Genomic DNA, 24,402 nt, shown 5'->3' with positions numbered 1-24,402 from the left:
TATTTTACTATTCTGAGTATTCAGATGATAAGTCATTTTCTCCTGCACTGTACAAAATAGGTTATTCCTCAGCTGTAAACTGACCGTAAACCTTCATAGCATATATATATATATCTTCAAGAGCATCATAAAACTGATCTGTATATTCATTGAAGGAAGATGAAAATATCTCTAGGTTTTTTACTAGAGCAGTGCAGTATTTTGATTTGGAAAGAATCTTGCACTGTTTAAAGGAAATTATTCATTTTGGGTTTTGATGAGAAAATCGGTAGGCACCTGCAGGCACTTGTGGTGGGGATATCTGGGTAGATTGACTAGTTTTCTGTGGTCAGACTTTATCCCTGAACTTGACTCCTGTCCTGATTGGGGGTGGGGGGAGGACAAGAGGTACAAATAAGAGTTTTAACAGCATGACTCTTGCTTCTTGCCATTTTCTTTTCATTTTACTTTAAAATTTTTTATTGAGATATAATTGATGTATAATATTGTGCAAGGTGTACAACATGTTGATTTGATACATTTATATATTGTTACAATTACCACCTTAGCTTTAGCTAACACCTCTGTTGGCATCACATAATTATCATTTCTTTTTTTGTGGTGAGAACATTTAAGTTCTAGTTTCTTAGCAGTTCTGAAGTATATGACACAGCATTGTTGACTGTGATCACTGTGCTGTGCATCAGATCTCCAGAACTTACTCATCTTCTAGTTTTAAGTTTGTACCCTTTAACAGTGTCTCCCCTGGTCTCCCCTCCAGGCCCTGATAACCACCATTCTACTCTGTTCCTTTGAGTTTGGCATTTTTAGATTGTACAAATGAGTGACATCATGCAACATTTGTCTTTCTCTGCCTGGCTCATCTCACAAAGCATATCCTCAAGGTCCATCCATGTTGTTGCAAATGGCAGGCTTTCCTTCTTTCTCATGACTATGAGTATATTCCATTGTATGTACATACCATATTTGCTTCATCCATTCATCCATTGGTGGACACTTAAGTTGTTTCCTTATCTTGGCTATTGTGAATAATGCTGCAGTAAACATGGGAGTGCAGATCTCTTTTTGATACCCTGTTTTCATTTCCTTTGGCTGTATATCCAGAAGTGAGATTGCTGGATCATGTGATCATTATATTTTTAATTTTTTACCCAACCTCCATACTGTTTTCCAGAGTGGCTGCACCAATTACATTCCCACCAACATTGCACAGACCTTCCCTTTTCTCCACAAACTCGCCTACGCTTGTTATCCCTGGTCTTTTTGATGATAGCCATCCTAACAAGTGTGAGGTGATATCTCATTGTGGTTTTGATTTGCATTTCCCTGATGATGAGTGATGTTCAGTACCTTTTCATGTGCCTATTGGCCATCTGGATGTCCTCTTTGGAGAAATGACTATTTAGTTCCTCTGCCCATTTTTTCAACTTGCCATTTTCCCACAGTTTAGACTACTGTTTCTTAGTCAGGCTCAGTTACTTTTCTGCAATCCTACATTAGCCAGACGATCATCTCTAATCATTTCTTGTTTTCCCTTTGATACCTGGCTCATCATGAACTAAGGTGCACAGGTGATGTGAAACAACACTTGAGTGTTTTTAAAAGGGGTTCTTTTCTTATGTTACTGTACCCATAAATGTTGTCTTTTATTACAGATTGAAATTACAAAAGATATACGTGTTCTTCTTAAGAGAAAAAGGAAATCTGTAAGTATTCTTTGAAAATTCTAAATTTGTAATTTTATCAGCTTTTGGAGGAAATTAAGTTTTAAACATACTAACAGGCATCTTGACTCTTTTTGTAGTGGAAAAAACCTGCCAATCTCCATGTTTGTGTTAAAGGGCATTATTTGGAAAAGTAAAATGGGAAAACTTTTTACCCTGAACAGCTTCTAAAATTTAAACCATCACCACTCATTTCTAAAAGGGGAAGAAATAGTTGAAATCTAAGTAAAATATTTTTCCTTAAGCAATTACCAAAAAATGGAGGAACAGATTGGAGTTCCAGTTCTGACTGTTGAGGCTTACAGGCTTCGAGTCTTTGGCAAGCTATTTTGCTTCCTTTTGCTTCAATTTTCTAATCTGTAAGGAGGTTATTCTTGATGGCATGAAGTCTGTAGTAGTGGATACTCTCCCTAATAAATTGAAGCTTGTTCTAGTTACTAGTTCGCAAAACTGATTTAAATATATTTCTGATTTGCAGAATTTTAGGTATTAGCCCTGTCTCTCACCGAAGCATCTACTCTAGACCATAGCATGGAATAAAAGAAACACAACAGCACACATAAAATTAGAGTCCTAGAGTTTGAGTCTTGGACCTTGAAAATTACCCAGTCCAGTGTTTCCCAAACATTGATTTTTAGACCAGTGCTGGTCAGTGAGGAGTTTTTAGTGGTCCGTCCAGGGTGAGGTGAGGAAAGTAAGGACAACAGACCATGCATTTTTTAAGATTAAACTCTTCCCATTTAAATGATTGCTTGTTATTATAAGATCTGTCCATCTAATTTGGGGGCATTAGATACATTCTGTATTTTAGGAAATGATGGTGATGGCAAATGATAGGGTTTTTTTTTTTTTAAATGTCCATACCTGCCCCCCAGCCCCCAAGGCAGCTGTGTCATTCCCCTCACCATCCTTTGCTTTTAAAACTTTTACAGGCCTGTGCTATCTTAAAATAAGAATCCAGTTTTCTCATTTTACAGATGAGGAAACAGACAAGAAGTTATTTAATTTGTTCCAGATCTTACAGTTCAGCAAGCTGCTGAACCAAGACCAAAACCCTGGATACAATGTTGCCTCTCTTGTATTTCTGGTCTTCTGAGAATCGCTTTAATTATAATAGGTTAGAAACTTGAAACAGAAGATCTAGTAGTTCTTATGTGCTAATAACTATTTTTGAATTCCAAGTGTAAAGAAATTCAAGACTTAATGTTCTTGTGTAGCTTGGTGCTAAAGTCTAGTTATTAACCTACATTAGAAAAATCTTAAACATGGCCAGAGATTTTCATCAGCAAGCCTGAATTAGCCGTCTCTGAATTCAGCTACTTAGCACGCTACCCCATGGTTGATAAAAGAGGTAAGGTATCAGTGAGGTTAGTGTGTCTTTGGGGGAATAGACTGTGGTGCCATCGTGAGGGCAGTAGTATTCACGCTTCTATAGTTGATTTATTTGTCCACAGAGAGTCCGTTTCCTCTCTCTCTCCCCCCTCCTCCTCCCACACGCATGGATACACTTGCGCGTGCGCGCACACACACATACACACACACACACCCTATAAATGTAGATAAACATTTATGGCACTCGGTTTACAGCCCTTCTAGATATGTAAGAGAAAAGTACCAAGGCAAAGAGTAGGAGTTGCCAAACACATTGGCAGAAACATATGTCCAGTTTTGTTCACGAGTTTACAAGATTCTTTGGAGTGTCTTTGACACTTCAGAGACTCCTCTTCGATTGGCCTAGCTGGGCCTTGGCTGTCCCAAAATACACTTCAAAGCAGAAATACCTAATTCCCTGATCCCCCTCCCTTACTCACCTTAGTGAATCATGCATGGGCCAGGGAAACAAATGAATGTGAAGAGAACAGAATGGAATGTATTCCTCATCCCTAGTATGGAGACATTAACTTTTCCATGGCTTCTTGTATTGAGTGTCACATGGCTTCCTTCTTTAGTGAAGAATTCTTTAATTTCTAAAATGTCAGGTACAGCCATAATGAAATGCTAAGAATACAAAAAAAAACATTTTTTTTTTTTATTTGAGAGAGAGAGAGCACATGAGAGGGGGGAGGGTCAGAGGGAGAAGCAGACTCCCTGCTGAGCAGGGAGCCCGATGCAGGACTCGATCCTGGGACTCCAGGATCATGACCTGAGCCGAAGGCAGCCGCCCAACCAACTGAGCCACCCAGGCACCCACAAAAAAAACATTTTGAATTCTCTCCAGTCTTTGGAATATCTGTGCTCTTCTTTTTACTAGTGCTAATATTTGAGAGTTGACTGAATGGCTACAGGATTTCAATCTTCCAACAGATTTATCAGTCTTCGAGTTCTTTTATTAGTCTCACTTACAAAGGTATATTTAATACTGAAGAGCAGAGTGAGCTTTTAAAAAAAAAATGCAGTTTCACATGGTGGCCATGTGGCTGAATTGTAGTGACTTATTTGGCCATTTTGTAAGAAATGGTTTAAGACTACATTGTTGCATAATTTTTAACAGTATAAAGTACTGGGAAACCACATTAGCAAAGAACTAACCTGTTGGACTGGCTCCTCCTCTAGCAAATGTGGAGGGTGGGTCATGTGGCAAAAAAAAAAAAAAAAAAAGGTATGGTTGCAAAATTCTCCCTGTTACACAAAGTTGTTACTAGGTGAAGTATTATGCTGGTCACAGATTTTTTTTTTTTTTATAATCATGGTTGGCAGTCTGCAGTTTGTATTACTTTATTATTAATAAATATATAACATGACAGGAGAGAGACCGTCTCTCACTTGGACACAATACATTTATTATAACTGTGAGTTAATTTTAAAGTTATTTTGAATTATTTTTGATTAGCTTATATTAAAACCATGACTGTGTTCCCCTAGAGAAAAAATACCTGGGAAATAGTCTTTACAGACAAAATTCAAGTCTGCCCCATGGCACGATGTGCCCTCTAATTTAGCAGCAAGGTTCTGTCCACAGGGGTCTGTAACAGTTCATCTTAAGCAGTAGCCTAGGACATTGAAATTGGCACTGAACCCTCTTTATTTCTCTCCAAATACATACCTCCCAGAACTTAGTTTTCCTCCCTTTCTCCTGATGTCTAATCAAGTTGGATCATAACATCATGCTTTGTTAGTAGCTGCCACTTCTAGCTTGGTCTATCCTCAGAAGTCCTTAAATGTAAACTTTGGATTAAATCTGTACAGCCAGCTCCTGACTTTTGAAAGCTTCATATTTAAAAATGAAGCATGTTATGATCACTTAAAATTAGGAATAGGTGCATAATCATACACGGTGTATGTGAAGTGTGTAGGCAGCAACATTGTCTCCTAGATCTCCTCATTTCAACACATATAGGTAGGATCCCAATTGTAAGAACCTATGACCTAGAAAAAACATAATCTGATGCATGCTGGGGATGTTCTTAAAACATTATGGGAGGGAACTTTTGCTACAGTGTGAAAGAGCATCTTCAACATGGTAGCTGAGGTGTTTTCTTTGCTGGGAAAAGCTGGGAAGAGACTGGCAGCATGGCGACTTCAGGGGTTAATAACTTTCCAGGTGATGAAGTAGACGGGCTCGGTTAATCTTGTTAGAGACGCACCCAAAGATCAGTCGTAGTGGTGAGAGGTTTGTAGTCCAAATAGCTAGCTAGGCACAAGTGCAGTGTGTTGGAACAGGGTGTGTATATGTTTGCCCTAGGTTTTTGTTTTTGTTTTGCTTTTTCAGTTTTCAGATGTATTTATTATAATTACTGTGTATCAGATCTAAAGTTTGATTGTACAGACTCCCATATTGATTAGGTTGGTCTATCAATTTGAATCTGATGAGACAAAGGGCGGATGAATATATATTTCACATAGTTATTCAGTCTTGCAAACTAACAGCAAAAGATCCTACTAGCTAACCTTAATGCCTTTTATATTCTTAAAATAGTAACATTTTTAAAGTTTTCATATTAAAATGTGAAGTTTATTATATTGTAATATAGCTCCTGTGAAGTTTGATTTCATTAACCTAATGCAGCCATTCTTTTAACATCGTATTTGAGCTTTCTCCTCTATGTTTGAAAATCATTTGGAACTTTTTAATAGTGTGTGAGAGAAAAGATATTTTTAAAAAAAGCATTCCACCCCTTTATAAAAGTCTTGATGCAGTATCTATGTAGAAATATGATCTTTTAAAGTGCCACAGATATGTTATCTGTTTAATCTCTTGGAACTTTATTTTATTTTATTATTTTTTAAAGATTGTATTTATTTATTTGAGAGAGACAGCACAGAGAGAGAGGGAGAGGGAGAAGCAGACTCCCTGCTGAGCAGAGAGCTCCACACGGGACTGGAACCCAGGACCCTGAGATCATGACCTGAGCGGAAGGCAGCCACTCAACCGAGTGAGCCACCAGGGCCCCGCTTGGAACTTTTATAATTGTTTTCTGATTTAATGTTGAGTGGATACAGAAGGCAAATTGTCTCTTTATTTGGTATTTAAATTACCCCTTTTAATGCTGTGTGACTTGAAGATGCAATTTCTTAAAGTAGCACTTACATAGTTAATCATTGATTTTCAAATTGATGCCTTTTATATTTTCATAAGGTTGTTTGTGAAGGACAGATGACATTAATCTGTCTTTATTGTGTGTTTCAACTTGGCAAATGCATGGATCCTTGCTTGGTATAGTCTGTTTTCTCAAACTTTTGGGGAAAAAAAAGTCTCAGTATTAATGGACTTCAGTTTATTAGTTTTTCTTTTTCGTTTTTAAATTGATGTTGTGTCATGTGCTTCTGGGGGAGATGATTTCTTTTAAATTCAGACTTTAATCAATATGTAGTGTTTGTTTACTTTGTGTACTAGAGCTTAAATGTATCACTAATGCTTTTTTGTGTTTAAGCTAACTATCTCAGAACGTTTGAAGTAACTGGAATGAAATATTTAACATTAAACTTGACCTCAAGACAAAAAGTAAAATTTTATCTCATTTTCCCCTAAGACTTCTAGGACTCACTCGATACCTAAAGGACATTCTTCCACCTATAAAAATGTCTCGGGATATAGGATGGATCAGTGCTCAAAATTGCTGCCAGGCTTTCTACATACACAAAGTTTATCACTGTCACCTACTTAGATTATACCAGTATGATCAGGATCACAGACAATAGAGCTGAAAGCATAGCTTTAAAATCTATTTAAATCTATAATCTATTTGAAATCTATTAGACCTGGATCAAAATCCCTACTTCGCTGTGTCACCTTGGGCAAATGATCTCTCAGAGACTGGTTCTATCATCAGTAAAATGAGGGTACCACCTCAAAGGGGTTTCCTGAAGGATTCAATGAGATAATGTATCTAGAGGACTGGGCACAGTGCCTAGCCCAGAGTCAATGCTCAATGAGTGGTTATTCATCTGATCTCTATATGAAACAGTAACCATCAACAGGAACAGTGAACTGTTTCATGACCGAAGGTGATGGCCTGCCCTTTCCTGGAGGCCATACAAATGAATTTCTTGATTTCAAGGAAGCACAGCTTCGAGTTCATGTCCTCCTAATGGGTAGGGCAGCAGGTCTCACTCTTCATACGCGGACAGACAGCATACCTTTGTGAGAGGCACGGGTGAATAAGCACATAGTCCCAACTGTGTAGCCTTCATGCTTTTACAAGAGCAGTCTTTTACTTCTGTGCACGGGCAGTTTTTCTAGTTTCATATTTTCTATTAAGCAGCTAAAAAGAGGTTCAAGTTTATTGTAGGGATTTTAAGAGGATACCCTGTCCTAGAATGTCAACACGGATGAGTGATTTTTTTTTTTTTTTGAGATGACTAAGGTTGGTGGGTTTCAGGCTGTTGCACTTGGTGTATATTTTTACTTTATTCCAGAGCAGTGCTACATCCGTTCTTATTTCAGTCACCAGATTTACGGCACTGCTAATGCACAGAGGGACTGTTGTCGTCACTGAGTGTTCAGCAGCAGACTGTAAACTGCCTCATGGAGCTTATGTTCTAATGGGGACATCGATAACAAATATGAAAAGGAAAGCATGTGTTGTATTGGTGATAGGTGCTAAGGACAAAAACAGAGCAAGAAAAGGGACTGGTGGTGTGGGGGGGCCTTTTTAGGATGGCTGGAGAAAGTGATACTTGAGTAAAGACAAAAAGGATCTGGGAGAATAAGCTCTGCAGGGGTCTTAGAAGAATATTCCAGGCAGAGAGGAAAACATGTACAAAGGGCCTGAAGTAGGATCATGCCTGGTGTGTTCCAGAGACCACAAGGAACAGGTTGAAGTAAAGCAGTATGAGCCAGAGGAAAGCATGGGAGATGAAGTCAGAAATTCAAGAGAGAGGGGAGAGAGCCTCGTAGTCTCATAGGGCAGAGTGAGGGCTAACTTCTGAGTGGGCCGTATGGGGATTCTTTTTTTTTTTTTTTTTTTTTTAAGATTTTATTTATTTGACAGAGAGACACAGCGAGAGAGGGAACACAAGCAGAGGGAGTGGGAGAGGGAGAAGCAGGCTTCCCGCCGAGCAGGGAGCCCGATGCGGGGCTCGATCCCAGGACCCTGGGATCATGACCTAAGCCGAAGGCAGACACTTAACGACTGAGCCACCCAGGCGCCCCCCGTATGGGGATTCTTTGAACGGTTTTGGGCAGACGACTGACCTAATCTACCTTACATTTTAGCTGGAGTGCACCGGCTGCCGAGTTTAGACTTTGTTATAAAAGTGGGAGCAGGGAGATCAGACTGGCAATTTCATTTATTTCGGTGAGAGATGATAGTGGTTGAAACCAGGATGGTAGCAGTGGAGGTGGTAGGCAGTAGTTGAATTTGGTATGTGTTTTGGTAAGTAGAGCCGGTAGGATTTGCTGCTGCTGAGTTGGGTGTGGAGTGTGTGTGTGTGTGTGTGTGTGTGAGAGAGAGAGAGAGAGAGAGAGAGAGAGGAGTGAAAGAGGGAATCTCTAAGGTTTTTGGTCAGAGCAGCTGGAATTACCGAGCCGGGCAAGACTGGATGGGATAGGTCTGTGGGAGGATGATCAGTGGCTCAGCTTTGACCATATTAAGTCTGAGGTACTTGACCGAAATGGACCTGTTGAGGAAAAAGTTGGGTCTACAAATCTGGTGTTTAAGGAGGACCTCCAGGCAGGGGGTAGAAATCTGGGAGTCATCAGCGTATATATGCCATCTAAAGCTGTGGGACTAACTGAGGTCACCATGGGAGTGAGTGTAGAGAAAGCCCAGGGGAGGTTCGGTGACTGAGGACTGTCGCAGTTAGAGGTCAGGGAGATAAAGAAGCAGCAGCAAAGAAGACAGAAGGAACAGCTCGGGAAGTCCAAAGAAAACCGGGAGAAATGTGGTCTCCTGGAAGCCAAGTGAAGAAGTTTCAATCAGGAGCAGAGGGGTCATCCAGGTCAAAGGCTGCTGATGAGTCAAGGGAGATGAGGGAGCATTAACTGACCTGGGGGTGTGAGGTCATGGAGGTCGTTGGGGCCCTCGACCAGAGCAATTTGTGGAGTGGTAGGGGGTAAAAGCCTGAGTAGTAGGTTCAAGAGGAAAATAGGGGGAGAGAACTGGGAGAGAAAGTGCATAGGCGACCCTCAAGTCCCGATGCCAAGAAATGGGGCTGTGGCCAGAGAACATTCGAGAGGCAATGGTTTTTAAGGTGAGAGAAAGACTAGCCTGTTATGATGCTAATGGGCACGATTCAGTGGAGCAGGGCACGTTAATGGGGCGTGAGGGGGAAGAGTCAGTAGAGCGGCCCCGCCAGGGAGAGACCGGGCCCAGGCGGAGACAGGGCCTCGGAGCCCCGGTGCAGGGCTCAGCCCTGGCCGCGCGCGGCACTGGTCCGAGGGCGGAGTCACGGGAAAGAAAAGAGCACGTGGCCGCAGACGCACGAAGGCGGGTAGGTGCCGTGGTGGGAGTGTGCGCAAGTTCTCTCCAGACTGTTACAGTTGTCTCAGCGGAACGGTAAGCCAGCCCAGCAGCCGAGAAGGAGGCCAGAGGAGGGGCAGGCATCGGTGGGCTGGCCGGAAGAGCGAGGAGCAGGCAGGAAACCCAGGAGGGCAAGCCAGTGAGCGGAGCCGTCCGGCGCTGTGTGGTTTCTGCGCAGCATTGAGGGCCTGCTGGAGCGAGCCGGCGTGGGTATCGGGGGGAGGGGGGGTTCAGCACAGTCCAGCTTTTCTCCAGCCAAGTTCAGCCGCCTGGGTACAGGTGTCCACTTCAGTGGAGAATTGGATTTAACCAGGTTGTAGTTTCGCCGAATAAGTACAGCAAAGTGAAACGGGGTGAGACAGTTTATTCCAGGGACTGATGATTATTGTCCGTGGATTGCAAGCTGGCTGTGAGGAACGATTCTGCCAACAGTGCCACGAAGTAGATAATGCAAGCAGCATTCCTGTTCTGTACACGATGCTGCTGACCCAGAGCTCTTAAGTGGGAGGTCACTGGACTTGGTCAGAGTCCTGCTTAACCGCACATGTGAGGTTAGACCTGGATCTCCTACCGTAGTTTAACCCGTTTACCACCCAGGAAATCAGACTTTCTCTTCCGTAGAGAACAGTTCATTTCCCCCTTAACACAACAGGCAGGTGTTGAATCTTGAGTTGCTTAATCATCGTACACATGCGTCTCTTAGAGTAGAGCTGCATGCTCGGAAATTTGGCTCTGAAAAAATTGAATTTTCCCATTGACTTAGATCCCAAAAGTGGAGCAACACTTCACATGGAAAACATTAAAGCATCTGCTACGCTACTTGCTGTTTCTCACATCCATCCTGCCCTGTTCTGCCTCCATCTGTTCGCTCATCCATTTGTTCTCTCTGTTAGCACTGTCCTCATTTTCCAGTTGTTTTGTCTTTTGAAAACATACCATCCTTCACGCCTACCTCAACTGCTGTGTTTTTTGTGAAACCTTTCTGCATGGTTCTACGTCCTCCTTCCTCCATCTCTTTTTTTCTCCCCAAACTGGATGCAAATTTCCCCCTCCTTTGAATATGTTTAGCATTTTGTTCTTATGGGATATATTTATTTTTTAGTAATCTCTACACCCAACATGGGGCTCGAACTCAGGACCCCGAGACCAAGAGTCACATGCTCTTCCATCTGAGCCAAGCAGGCACCCCTCTTATGGGATCTATTCTACATATTTGTGAACTGATCTCCCTGCCCTCTACCTTACATATGAACACATATGTACATGCATTTAAAAGACTGAGGGCGTGCTTGACTCCTCTTTGTATCAAGTGCTCAAAACTTACACGTGGTAGGTGTTCTCATCTTTTTTTTGAAATAAATTTATCAATAGGTGTGAGTGTAACCCTGGAAAACCTTTGGCAAGGAAAGATTTTAAGATGTCAGGCAAACCTGGGCAGAAGCTGGCCAGTGGGCTTGAAAGAGCACCAGACTTGGGGACGGGTGTCGGTTATAAGGTGCGCTTGGCTACTCATTCACCGACATCAGTGGATCAAACATTCAGCTGAACTGGGGGTTCCAAGAAGTCTGGTCAGGGGCTGTCAAGCCTCTCCCACCAAAGCAGCTCTGCTTTTGGCTTTTATCTATATATATATTTGTGTTTTCCATGTTCGTGTAAGATTTTATTCAAATGGTTGTCCCATGCCCCCCTCGCCACCACCAGGAAGAATTTCAAAATGCCTGGAGTAAATGATGTCTCTGATCTCTCCTCACCTGAATGTTCTTCTAGGCTTGCCTACTGTGTGTGGAGTGTGTGTGTGTGTGTGTGTGTGTGTGTCTATATTATGAGGATTAGGTAGAAGACATTTCCCTACCTCCAAGGCTTAAGGCAAATATGTGTAAAAGATTAAGTGTATATAACATGAATGACTAAAAATGTATAGTACAGTTAATCCAATTAGATTATAAACCCTTCCAAAGCGGTCTTCTTTATATATCTTCAGCCCCAAGTCTGACAGTTTCTCAATTGAAGCCAAGACTTTTTTTTGACCTTCAGGTATTGTCTCTGAGAATTTATATATTGAAATAAATATAATTTTGTCTTGAGTTAATTTCCTTTTGGTATTCCTTTCTATTACCAGTAGGGAATTACTATTTTTTTTAATTATACACATAAGTAGGTTATCATCTGTGACTACCCTTTGAGATTGATAAAAGAATATTACAGGATATTTGTTCTAAGAAAGAGGTGTTGGGTTTGATAGGGTTGAGAACTACTGGTCTCTGCTATATACTTAGGTGCTTAGATGTTTGCTAATACTGGTTAATTTAATCAAGGATAAAATGAGTGGTAGACATTTCAAGTGATGTAGGAGGTTAGAAAAAGGAAGGATTATTGTGGATTTGGGTTGTCATGAAATGGATGATGGGAGAGAGGATTGTTAGAGGGGTTCTTGCATACTGAGGACCAGACACCATGATAGACACTTGACATACCTTATCTCGAAGAAATGAATGTCCAGACTTGTCAGAGAGACCGAGGAAGCAATTTCTCGGTAGGGTAAATCACAAAATTTAAAGTTGGAAGGATGTCAGGAAATCATCTAGGCCAGCAGTTCTTACTTCGGGGTTGGTGTCACCCTTAGAGGTTCGTGGATGGATTTCCGGGAACCCACAAACCCCCTAAAATTGTAGATACCATTTTGTGTAGCTTGGATTTATAGTTCTCCTTGGAACCTCTAAATGGGGTTCACCACCTCCAAGAAGTTAAGGGCTACTGATCTAGTCTGATCTTAAGCTCACATCGGTTGTCTGGCTCAAGCTTACCCAGCCAGTTAGTGACCGAGATGGGGACTGAAACCCAGGTCTTTCCACTTGTAGTTTCTTGCTCACTTTACCCCACTCAGTTGAAGGACATGAACAAAAACCAAGGCTGGATTAAGGTACCACTTTATGGTAATTGGTGTAAAAACAGACAATGGTCCTCTGTTCGATAGTCTATTTCTACAAAAGTTGCAGAGGGATGGGCTTCAATCTGTCTCCTCAAAGTGCACTATTATTTTAATTTTTATAGTTGAAATATGCCGCCACTCTCCAAAATAGCTTTATCAGCTGAGGGAAGGCCAGCTCCCTGAGTTAGTGTTATCCCTGAGGCTGTAGCTGCAGTTCCTCTCCAATTAGCACTATTTTCCTGACCTGCCATGGCCCCCGGTTTTGTGCCTAATCAATTCAAAATCACTTTGATCTGTCAGACCCTGTACTCCCGTAGCTTCTTTAGCCAGCATGCAATCACTGTGCCCCAGTCAGGCTAGTGTCCTTATTATGGGCACTCCCTACTCCCCCAAAGCCCTTTCACCCCTATCTCTGTGTCTCTCCATGTGGCGTCTCTGCCCGGAATGCTCTCCATTCTTTTCCTCCTTTGCGGGGTCCAGTTTAAGTCCCATGTCCACAGAGCCTCCCTTACCTACTGGTGGCCATTTCACATTCCCTCTGGACGCCTGTTGCATTTATTTCTTGTACTGCACGCCACAGCTCTTGGCTCTTTCCATGAGGCTTTTCCCTGGAAACGCTTCGGTGGTGGGCACTTTGGGAATGGGGTTCCGGGAAATCTGGGGGGGTGCTCTGGATACCCCCAGTCTCCCTGATTCAGCCAGAGCAGTTCCACTTCAGTTGCATATGTGGGAAGTCTGCATGAGTTTTTATTTGAAGAAGCGGTTTAGCTGCCCCTCTGCCCCCGCCCCCAAAAAAGTTTGAAAGACAGTGGATCTGACTCGTGTGCTGACTGCCTCATAAGTGTTAACTGGTAATGGGCAAGGGCCAGGACAGGAATGACACTAGTTGAGACCTGCTACTACTATTCCCAGGCACCGGGTGCAATTTTGAGCGCAAAATGAACACTTAGGAAATGACTTTACAATTGTATTGCTCAACAGTTTTCGGGATAGGAGATCATGAACAGTGTTACCTCAGAAATAGTATTTCTGGGTTGATCATTGAGAAATAAACCTACATTTGTGGATTTCTCCCATTTTGGATATAAAACCTAATCCTATTTAAAACTACCTGTTTTACATGTACATATTTAGGAGAAACCTCACTATTGGCATTCCCAAAGTTCAACCGAACTTCAATATCACATCCGTACATTCGTGTAAGCATTAAAGTAGTGTCACTCAACTGACTTGCGGAGTGATGTTCAGAGGAGAGTATACCTAAACACCTAGACAAAATTAAATTCAGAAGTTTATGGCAATGCTTAAAAATGGAAAATGCCAGTCTTTCAGACCAGTTATTTCAACTTTCTGTATCAGATCAATTATATAAACTACTGAAGACCTGAGTATTTAAATCAGTGTTGCTATCAACTTGTTAATACTCTTGTTTTTTTTTTCTTTTTTTTTTTTTTTTTTCCTGCTCTCTGCCTGGCTCATTGTCTTCACCTCCAGGTGTACTTTATTGTCGGCTTCCAAAGATTACTAACTTCTATCTGTATCATTAAAATTGAACTGCCTTGGCTATACTGCTACTCTTAACCGCTGCTTCCATTGTTGCCTTCTTCAGCAAAACAAGGCTTTCTACAGCCAAAGAATAACAAGAAATACATACCACTGTAGGAGCCTTGCCACTATGAAACTTAGGCTAAACGTGCTCACCATTATTTTGCTGCCTGTCCACTTGTTAATAACAGTATACAGTGCCCTTATATTTATTCCATGGTATTTTCTTACCAACGCCAAGAAGAAAAACGCCATGGCAAAGAGAATAAAAGCTAAGCCCACTTCAGACAAACCCGGAAGTCCATATCGCTCTGTCACGCACTTCGACTCGCTAGCTGTCATAGACATCCCTGGAGCCAACACTCTGGATAAGTTATTTGATCATGCCGTGTCCAAGTTTGGGAAGAAAGACAGCCTTGGGACCAGAGAAATCCTAAGTGAAGAAAACGAAATGCAGCCAAATGGAAAGGTTTTTAAGAAGGTACAGCATTCTTGCGCCTTTTAATTTTTCTTTTAAGGGGAAGGTACGCATCACTTGATCATAGATCAAATGCGTTTTAAATACATTGCCATTCCACTTAAATATTCTGTGTAACCAATTCTCAGAAGGTGCTCACAGCTTCTGTATATTCACTTAAAGGCAGTTTTAGAGTTCTATACTTGGAATAGTATTTTAACTGCTTATTTGAATAAAGATACTAATATTAGAGAATGTCTCCCTTTAACAGTTAATTCTTGGGAATTATAAATGGATGAGCTATCTCGAAGTGAACCACAGAGTGAATAATTTTGGTAGTGGACTCACCGCACTGGGACTGAAACCAAAGAATACTGTTGCCATTTTCTGCGAGACCAGGGCCGAATGGATGATTGCGGCCCAGACCTGCTTTAAGTACAATTTCCCTCGTAAGTGCCTTGCGTTTTTGGAGGGGGAGAGAAGGGATTTTAGTAACATGTGAAGTTGTCCTGTGATGCTGTTGTTTTCATGGTAGATGTTCTTAGCCATTTTTCTGCATGAGTTCTATCTGTAAAACAGTACATACTGTAGTTAAAAGATCTCTGATCATTCTTGTTAAAGAAAGTAATTTCTAAGCGCCAGTATGGGAATTGGCAGCTTAATGGATAGAATTTAGAGTTTTACTTTTCAGTTGGAAGTGAATTATACATGAAAAGGTTTGGGGCTTGGGGGTGTTTTTTAGGGCATGACATACAAAATAATGATTAAAACAAACAAAAAAAATGATCATTGCTTAGGATCATTCTAGTTCATTGCTTCACTTCGAGGCCTTTTCTTTGACCTCTTCCATTTTACATGCGAAATGAGCACATAACAACTTGAACTGACATTAGATATGTTGGCCAGAAAGTAAGGTATAGGGTATATTCCTGATTCATAAGCATTTGTTTTTGCCGTTGTGCATGAAATTGTTTTTAAAAATTTAAAGTCCAGAACAATGCCTACCACATACTAGGCACTCAGTTATTTACTGAATTAAGAACACTACAAGTGTAGTATAGTAATCAAGAATTTGTATCTCAAACAAACCAAATGAATATGAAATGATCCCCTATGTACCCATCACCCAGCTTCAACAATCAACAGCTTGTGAAAAGTTGCTCTTCTTAACCATGTTGCTGTTTGGTTACCAACCTAGAGCTGAATTTCCAATCTGATTGAAGTTTAGCAAATGCCCCTTGATTCTAACTGATCTTGGTTTCAGCTTATGTTTCCTTTGTCTGGTAGCTCCTAAAGAGTAGATCTCCTTGGCCCACCCATTTAAGGCTTGGAGGTCACCAATCAGCTTGGACATTGGACCCACTCAAAAACTCCCTAGAAGGAGTGAGGACATGATTCCATCTTGAGATCCTCAATCTGAAGATTCTCAAGGACTTATTCATTCTTGGTGCTATGACCAATGAAAGAGTGTATCACAGGGTAGTTCTAGGTGGGCTAGCTCTGACTTAAATTAGGAGTTCAGCCAGAAGCTTATTGGCCTTGAGAATCTCGATTGACCAATTTTTGAACAGTTGTGCCCTTCCAGTATTCCTGGGTTTCTTCAGGTATAGGATGTTAGAATCCTGAGACTTTGTAAGGAACATCTGGGACTACCGGGAAGTTTCAGGCAACATTTAAAGGTAATAGCAGAGACTATGAAATCAAACGACATTATAAAATGCCTTTGCATCCATGAGTGTACCCATCACAAAAGGCTGACTTAAATAATATATCTCATAAATGTTTATCATTTAACATATGTGTTTATTTTTTATTATGTAGTTGTGACTTTATATGCCACACTTGGCAAAGAAGCTGTAGTTCATGGGTTAAATGAATCTGAGGCTACCTACCTGATTACTAGTGTTGAACTTCTGGAAAGTAAACTTAAGGTAAATAAGAATTTTTCTTTGAATTCATGGTAGTGTCCTCTGACAGGAAAATGTCCAATAATAGAGTTCATTACAGGCCCACATGTAAGAGCTGGATATTTTTTCTGCTCAACAGACTGCATTGTCAGATATCAATTGTGTTAAACATATCATTTATGTGGACAATAAGACTGTCAATAAAGCAGAATACCCCGAAGGATTTGAGATTCACAGCATGCAATCAGTAGAAGAATTGGGATCCAAGCCAGAAAACAGTAAGTAAAGCAGTGGAAACAAAATTTATTCATCTATTTAAGGTTTATTTCACTAGGTTAGGGAAAGAAGTAATGCAAATGAAAACCGTAAAATTCTTTGATGTAAAAAAAATTTTTTTATTGTTTAAACTATCAAGACCATATATGATTGAAGTTTTCTCTCCTTTTCTCCTCAAAGGTAACCAGTGTTTTAAAATTTACTAAATAGTTAATGTATTCAATGGTTCAGACTTACGGCAGTCTGAACTTTTTTTCAAGTAACCCGTTGTAACTTTCCTACCTGGACCTCAGGTGAAGAGAAGATCTCCAGGCCTTCCATTCAGTAACCTTTTTTAATGCTTAATGCTAGTGATTTTAACGATGTCCCAGAGGATGCAAAAAGCTGTTGGCCAAGCTCATGCTCGGATTTATTCTACCACTGAGGTGGTATTTGGTATTTCATTTGAAACCAGTAGATGCGCCTTGTGGCAAAATGTCAGGAAAGAAGGTTGAGGAAATTAAAGACTCCGTTTCAATAGTTTCTTTCTTCCTGTCTAATGTGAAGATCACGATAGTCTACTAGATGAGGAAAGGATTCATTTTGGTAGGAGAAAACGTTGCTTGAACCCCTGTTCAGCTTCTGAGTATTTGCCCATTAGGGACTGAACACATTTGCAATGAGCGAGATTGACTGTACAGCGCTTTACCCAGTGTGGAGAATGGCACAGAGGCTGAGCTTTCATGCCACTTGCAAAAAAACATAGGAACAGTTTAGATAAACATTATCTCTTCTACGTAACAAGTGAGCCAGCCACAACTTCTTGGAGGTCTGAGACTCCTGGGTCAGAGGTGAAGGACAGTTTTTTTTTTTTATTCATGGCGAAAGCAGTAGCCAGGCTGTCCGCATCTGTGTTGCTTCCCCACACTCCGGTTTCCACAGGGCAGTGGGAAGAGGGTTGGGATGATACCTGTACCTGCAGCGAGTCGTGTTACAGGAGAGCGGCCGTGAGATGAGGGAGCCCAAAGCTCATAGAGAGGGTAGTATGACTGCCCTTTGCCCTGGAGAGAGAGACAGATTATTTTTATTGTACTACTGGACAGGAAGCACATCTACTCTTTCGCTCTGGAGGTAGATGCTGTCTCCACCCTCCAAGGTTGTTTATTGTGCAGACACCCTTGAAAAGATGGTTTGGAACCCGGTCACTGCCTCTGTTCACAAGATGTGCAGAAAGAAACTCAAGAGACCCATGGAGAATTGTCTCTCAACACCAGACAGACACTGCAAGATTGAGGTCACCTGGGAAGTCCTTATCAGTAGTGATCTGTTGCCAATTCTGTTGATTCACCAAAGGATTTTGGTATAAAACTATGGGGGTATTAGTCCTCATAATTTTGTGTAAGCAATAACCGGATAGACCACATAGCCCGCCTAGTTCCATTTATCTTTACAGTAATGAGACACATGTATTTTTTGGTGATACTTTACCTTAGTTGATAGTTACGATAACAAGAAGTGAAGCGTCCCATTTTGTCCTTGGACTGAGAAGAGCTTAACGTATCTACTGCTGGCTGCTTCCATTAATCATCAGAGAAAGAATGCAGTTCTTACTTGCTTCATTCTATAAACTGGCAGTAGATATCTTTTTTTAAGTTGTATTTATTTAGGTCACTTCTACACCCAGTGTGGGACTCGAACTCATGACCCTGAGATCAAGAGTCACGTGCTCTTCCAACTGAGCCAGCCAGGCACCCCGACAGTAGATATCTTTAAGGAGCATTAGCATGACCCAATTTAAGTATAACTTTATCTTTGGTTATTTCAGTGGTAAATCACACTGCTTAAATTTTTTATTTTAACTGGTATGTAAAAATACAATTCATTTTTGTAAACTGATTTTTAAAAAAATAAAGTTTATTTTGTAGAGCAGTTTTAGGTTCATAGCAAAATTGGGGGGAAGGTACGGAGGTTTCCCATACACTCCCTGCCTCTACAATGCATAGGCTTCTCCATTTACTAACATCCCCCACCAGAGTGGTACATTTGTTTCAATTGATGAATCTACTCTGACATCTCATTATCACCCAAAGCCCATAGTTTACATTAGGGTTGACTCTTGGTGGTGTATATTCTGTGGGTTTGGACACATGTATAATCGTCACATCACCATTATAGTACCTCCCCATCGTAGTGGCACCATTATAGTACCATAAAGGATATATAGTACCTAAAGGATACTATATATAGTATAGTATATATACTATATACAGTATATATATAAAGGATATAAACTGATTTTTAATAATCCACCCATCTTATGAAACATTTATTTAATTCTGTTAATATATCTGTGTATTCTGGAATGGGAAGGAGGTTACTAGGTCACCACAGTACCCCACCTTGAAAGTAGAAGCCTCAGTATGCTATTTAAAATTAGCATGTTAGAATTGTAGAGTTGAAGAAGTCACTGACAGATCAGGTCAACAACAACAGCAGCAGCAACGGAACACAAGGAAACTGAGGGAGATGATGGAGAGAGGTCTGTTATCCTGATTGTGGCAATGGTATCACAGGTGTATGCATATGTTCAAATTACCGAATTGTATATATTAAATATGTGCAGTTCTTTGTGTATCAATTATACCTCGGTAAAGCTATTTTATTTTATTTTTTTTAAAGATTTTATTTATTTATTTGACAGAGAGTTAGCGAGAGCGGGAACACAAGCGGGGAGAGTGGGAAAGGGAGAAGCAGGCTTCCCGCGGAGCAGGGAGCCCGATGGGGGGCTCGATCCCAGGACCCTGGGATCATGACCTGAGCTGAAGGCAGATGCTTAACGACTGAGCCACTCAGGCGCCCCTATTTTTTTTTTATTTTTTTAAAAAAATAGGAACAGTTTAGATAAACATTATCTCTTCTATGTAACACTTGTTAGTCCAGAGTAGATAAATTAACAGAAAGAAACAAATTTATGCCACATTAAAGTTTTAAAATATTGATATACACAGCGTTTGCTTAGAGTGTGCATCTAGGCACTTAATAAATGGGGAGTTTCGATTTCACTCAACTGTTAGTATTGTGGAGTGACAAAAAAGTAATGTTGTTAGTAGCAATTCTCTTTATTGGTAGGCTAGAAGATACTTTCCAAGTAAGAATATTTACAGTTTTTCTAATTTGCTTCCTTTAACCTGTAACATACCAGTTAAAATAAAAAATTTAAGCAGTGTGATTTACCACTGAAATAACCAAAGATAAAGTTATACTTAAATTGGGTCATGCTAATGCTCCTTAAAGATACCTACTGTCAGGGTGCCTGGCTGGCTCAGTTGGAAGAGCATGTGACTCTTGATCTCAGGGTCATGAGTTTGAGTGCCACTGTTCTAATTGTATTTATTGAAATGTAATGTGTTGTCTATTTAATCTAAACTTTTTAAGCTTGTGTGTTATGTCTTTTTTATTTCATTTTTCCATGAATGCATTTTTATTGTATTTTCCAAAAGTGTCCATCCATAAATTATTAGGTGGGGAAAAAATGTCCTCACCACACATAGTTTGAAAAGCACGACTCTAGCGCAGAGGTTGGTAAATTACAGCCTGCTGTCTGTTTCTGTAAATACAGTTGGACTGGAACACCATCACAATTGTTTAACAAACGCCTTTGGCTGGGTAGTTTTGGCAGTGACTGTATGGCCCTCAAAGCCTAAAATATTTACTGTCTGATCCTTTGCAAAAAGAGTCTGCTGACCCCTGCTCAAGATGGCTGAATCTAATCTGTCAGGAAGACCTCTCTATTTTCCTCTCCCAGTCATTCAGTAAGCAAAGATAGCTCTGGAGCTCAGGAACTTTAAGATGATTAAACACCCTAACCCCCTTCAGACAGAGGGCTAGAAGAAGTGAAGTTTAGATACTATCTAGATATTACCTTTGATAGGGAATGGAGAGCTTATAAACCCCTCCACATGGTCTCTCTCTCTCAGTATCTGGAAATTCCTGTCTAATTTTGATTCCACAGAATCAAAGTATGATCCAATCCAGATAGGGCAATAAGCACTAAATCTGGAAGACCCAAAAGGGTCCCGAAGCCAGACACATGACAAGTGTTCTGACCACAGGAGTGAGTGAGCAAGTGAGTCAGAGAGAAGGGACCTCTTACGCCATTATTTTTATCTAACTGCACATTCAGTACTTTGAAAAAAATGATTTCCTGTACAGATTTCAAGAAGCAATGATAAAAACAGTGGAAAGGGTAATTTTGGTGGTGTTCTTTGGATTTTACTTGCTGCTTGGAATCTAATCTTAAAATAGCCTGTTAAATGTATAATGGTTATCTAATTCAGTTTCCATGGTTCAGTTATGGTAAAATAAAATTATTTTTATAAAAAGTTAAAAAGATCAAGTCCAGCGGTTTCCAATCACGTTCATACACACCTGTGGAGCCTTTGCTCCATCCCAGGCACAGAATGTTCCGAGCTAGGGACCAGAGATAGAGATGGTATTTTGTTTAAGTTTCACAGGTGATTCTCATGCCCACCAGCTGTTAAGAACCACAGTCAGGTCCAACGGTCTCATTTTAAAACGATGAGAAGACTGAGGCCTGAGGAGTTTGCATCCAATACTCTATATCCTTTTGATTCTCCACAGCCCTGGATAGCTTTCCGCAACACTGGAAAGGCAGGCGTAGACAGGGATTAGGGTGAGCATCCAGAAAATGGGCCAAATCGAGTTTGAAATTCTCACTGCAGGTAACCAGAATTTGATCACCATTTTTGTGTTGATTATCATCAGAGAGTATTTGTTTTACGCAGTTTATCACGATGCAAAAATCTAGAAATCTTCATCTTTGTTTAGCAATTTAACTTTTAAACTGAAGAAAACGCCGTGCTTTTCTCGTTCATTTAGTGAGCATCCCTCCAAATAGACCGACCCCTTCGGACATGGCTATTGTCATGTATACCAGTGGTTCTACTGGCCGACCCAAGGGAGTGATGATGCACCATAGCAATTTGATAGCCGGGATGGCAGGCCAGTGTGAGAGAATTCCTGGACTGGGGTAAGAGAGAGTTATTCCACTTTCTCCTTAGAAATCAGAGCCCATGTTTGGCCTTCTCTAAACTCAATCTATATTAAAATGACAAGGCTATTGATGTTCCTAATTACCGCACCTTTTTAAGAATGGCTAAAGTGTTTCTCTCATTTTGTTTTAGACCAAAGGACACATACATTGGCTACTTGCCTTTGGCTCACGTACTAGAATTGACAGCAGAGATATCTTGCTTTACCTATGGCTGTAGGATTGGATATTCTTCTCCACTGACACTCTCTGACCAGGTGACAAGCTTTTCACTATATTGGCGTGATCATATTAAGTTGCATTGTTTGGCTGACAACATTTTGCTGAAACTCGAGATATTTTAATTCTGTGAAAGCTTTCTCCTTGACTTCAAAAAGAGTTTCCTTGAGCAAATATGTAGTTGTGGAAAAGAATATTGTGGATTTTTTAGCATTGCTTTATCTGCATCTTTTTAAACAATTTCGAAACTAACAGTTCATCTTGTCTTTATTCGATTTTGATTCTGGATAGCTAGGATAGAGAATATAAAGGCTCTGAGCCTTTTGGACGCATTATCCATCAACAGCGGTAGGTTTGGGGGAGGAGATGTGGTGGTAGGATTGGAGCCCGGTTTTACGCTGAGTTTTCTCTAGCACTGTGCTGTCGACTGCAGTAGTCCCTAGCCACATACTGAAGTAGAGATAATTAAAATTAGATGAGAAAAATTTCATTTCTCAGTTGCTGTAGCCACATTTCAAGGTCTCAGTAGCTGCATGTCACTGGTGGCTACCCCGTTGGGACAGCACAGGTACCAAACATTTCCATCATCGTGGCAAGTTCTATTGCCTATCCAAAGGCAGGCCTCAGCTTTGTGCCCTGAGTCCGGGTTCTCCCTTCTCCCTGCTGTAGGAAGGCCAACAATGGTTAGAGCTAACTCATGTACTTAAAGCCCATTTGAAATTACACATCCAGTACCTACTAATAAATGAGACTTGATCTAGTCAAGTTAAAACAGGCCTGTGAATAAGACTGGGCTTGGATTGTAAAACAAAATTTTTAGAAAACTTTGTAATGGTTTAAAAAAAAAAAAAAGGGCGCCTGGGTGGCTCAGTTGGTTAAGCGACTGCCTTCGGCTCGGGTCATGATCCTGGAGTCCCGGGATCGAGTCCCGCATCAGGCTCCTTGCTCAGCGAGGAGTCTGCTTCTCCCTCTGACCCTCCCCCCCTCATGCTCTCTCTCTCTCTCATTCTCTCTCTCTCAAATAAATTTAAAAAAAAAACTTAAAAAAAAAAAGAAAAGAAAAAAAAATCTGTGATGATTACATTTCAGTGCACTGTAGTGGGTTTTTCTTATGTTTAGAAATATTTTCAAAATGTGAAAAACATTTCAATAGGCTTTGAGTGTAATCCCCCCCTGAGAAGTTCAGAAGTCAAGGACTAGCAACCCTTGTTTTCACTGCCTTTCTGAAAACAGTTGCCTCTGTGTAGGGAAGGGGGCAGATGGAGTGAATGCCCCACCTACCTTTTTAATGAACTTTATCAGAAAGAGCCTAAATCTTACCAGGAATCTAAAACCCAGGAATCTCCCTCACATTGGAAACCCGAAAAAGGGGGAAGATTAGGGGCACTGCATGTGAAGCCAGCAGATAATTGTGATGTTGTCCTAACAAGGGTTCTTGTAATAAGACAAGAGAAATGATACCATTACTGAGAGTAATAAAGAAAGTGAGGAAGGGCTCCTTGTGGCTACTGCTACCCTGGAACAGCTCTCTAGAACAAGTGGTCAGTACCATATGGAGGGCAGCTCTTTCTCGAAGGACGTAAGAGCCCATCTTTCTCTCTACAGAGCAGCCCTCCCGTGTGTGGTGTGCATGTGCGGGGGTAGGTTTCCACTTGCAAATGTGCACACACTTGCACATACATAAAACAAATAGTTATTTTATTTCCTTTATCCATCTTAAAGAAAAGGAGGATAAAAGCAATTGAGTTATACCAGCAGAACCTTCTGTATGACGAGGCTGTGCTACCTGGCAGATCACACTCTTCCTTAAGAGCTGGTTTTCTTCCCACCCGTGTCAACACAACTAACACAGCCTACATCTAAACTTACAGACTAATGAACTGCATTATAGCAGATTCTTATTTTCACTTTTTATTTTTAAATTTGTTCTATTTTTTTTAGAGGGGGGGAGCAGAGGGGGAAGAAGACAGAATCTTAAGCAGTCTCCACACCCAGCACATGAGCCTGACGTGGGGCTCGATCTCACAATCCTAAGATCATGACCTGAACTGAAATCAAGAGTCGGACGCTTAACCAGCGGAGCCACTCAGGCACCCCAGAAGATTCTTATTTTCATTTCCCTTTTTCAGTGGGCTCCTTTATCATTGTTTCTGCATGCTGATTTGACATTTGAAATCCCAAACAGTTATTTATGTGTGTGAGAAGTAAAAGAAAAGAAAACGAAAGAAAGTAGTACGTACACATTGACATATGTATGTGCATATCCCCACATAGTCAGTGGTAGTGTCTTCAGTATCCTGTCAACGAAAATGTTATCAAATGAATATTTTTGTATGATGTTAATTGACAGCAGTGACTTTGAGAGGTGGCTTTACCATTTGGCTCATCAAAGAA

At 40.8% G+C, this 24,402-nt stretch overlaps 1 protein-coding gene across 3 annotated transcripts in view; it reads left to right on the top strand.

The window, feature by feature from the left end:
• ACSL4 (acyl-CoA synthetase long chain family member 4) overlaps positions 1 to 24,402 on the top strand; it is an 82,645-nt gene that overhangs the window by 30,081 nt on the left and 28,162 nt on the right. The window contains exons 2-8 of one of the 3 annotated variants that reach the window (XM_035007088.1): positions 1,656 to 1,706; positions 14,341 to 14,580; positions 14,828 to 15,005; positions 16,378 to 16,487; positions 16,603 to 16,741; positions 21,618 to 21,768; positions 21,923 to 22,046. In XM_035007088.1, coding sequence (XP_034862979.1) covers positions 14,353 to 14,580; positions 14,828 to 15,005; positions 16,378 to 16,487; positions 16,603 to 16,741; positions 21,618 to 21,768; positions 21,923 to 22,046 — 930 coding nt within the window. In that variant the 5' untranslated portion in view covers positions 1,656 to 1,706; positions 14,341 to 14,352. Of the gene's footprint in view, positions 1 to 1,655; positions 1,707 to 14,048; positions 14,581 to 14,827; positions 15,006 to 16,377; positions 16,488 to 16,602; positions 16,742 to 21,617; positions 21,769 to 21,922; positions 22,047 to 24,402 lie in introns of all 3 variants that reach the window. The other 2 variants (XM_035007078.1, XM_035007098.1) reach the window with 2 other exon arrangements.

The sequence above is a fragment of the Mirounga leonina genome, unplaced genomic scaffold (assembly GCF_011800145.1).
Source record: "Mirounga leonina isolate KUSES-001 unplaced genomic scaffold, KU_Mleo_1.0 Mir_101664, whole genome shotgun sequence".
Classification (NCBI taxonomy): domain Eukaryota; kingdom Metazoa; phylum Chordata; class Mammalia; order Carnivora; family Phocidae; genus Mirounga; species Mirounga leonina.
The sequence above is the reverse complement of the archived record's forward strand: the minus strand, read 5'-3'. Positions and strand labels throughout refer to the sequence as shown.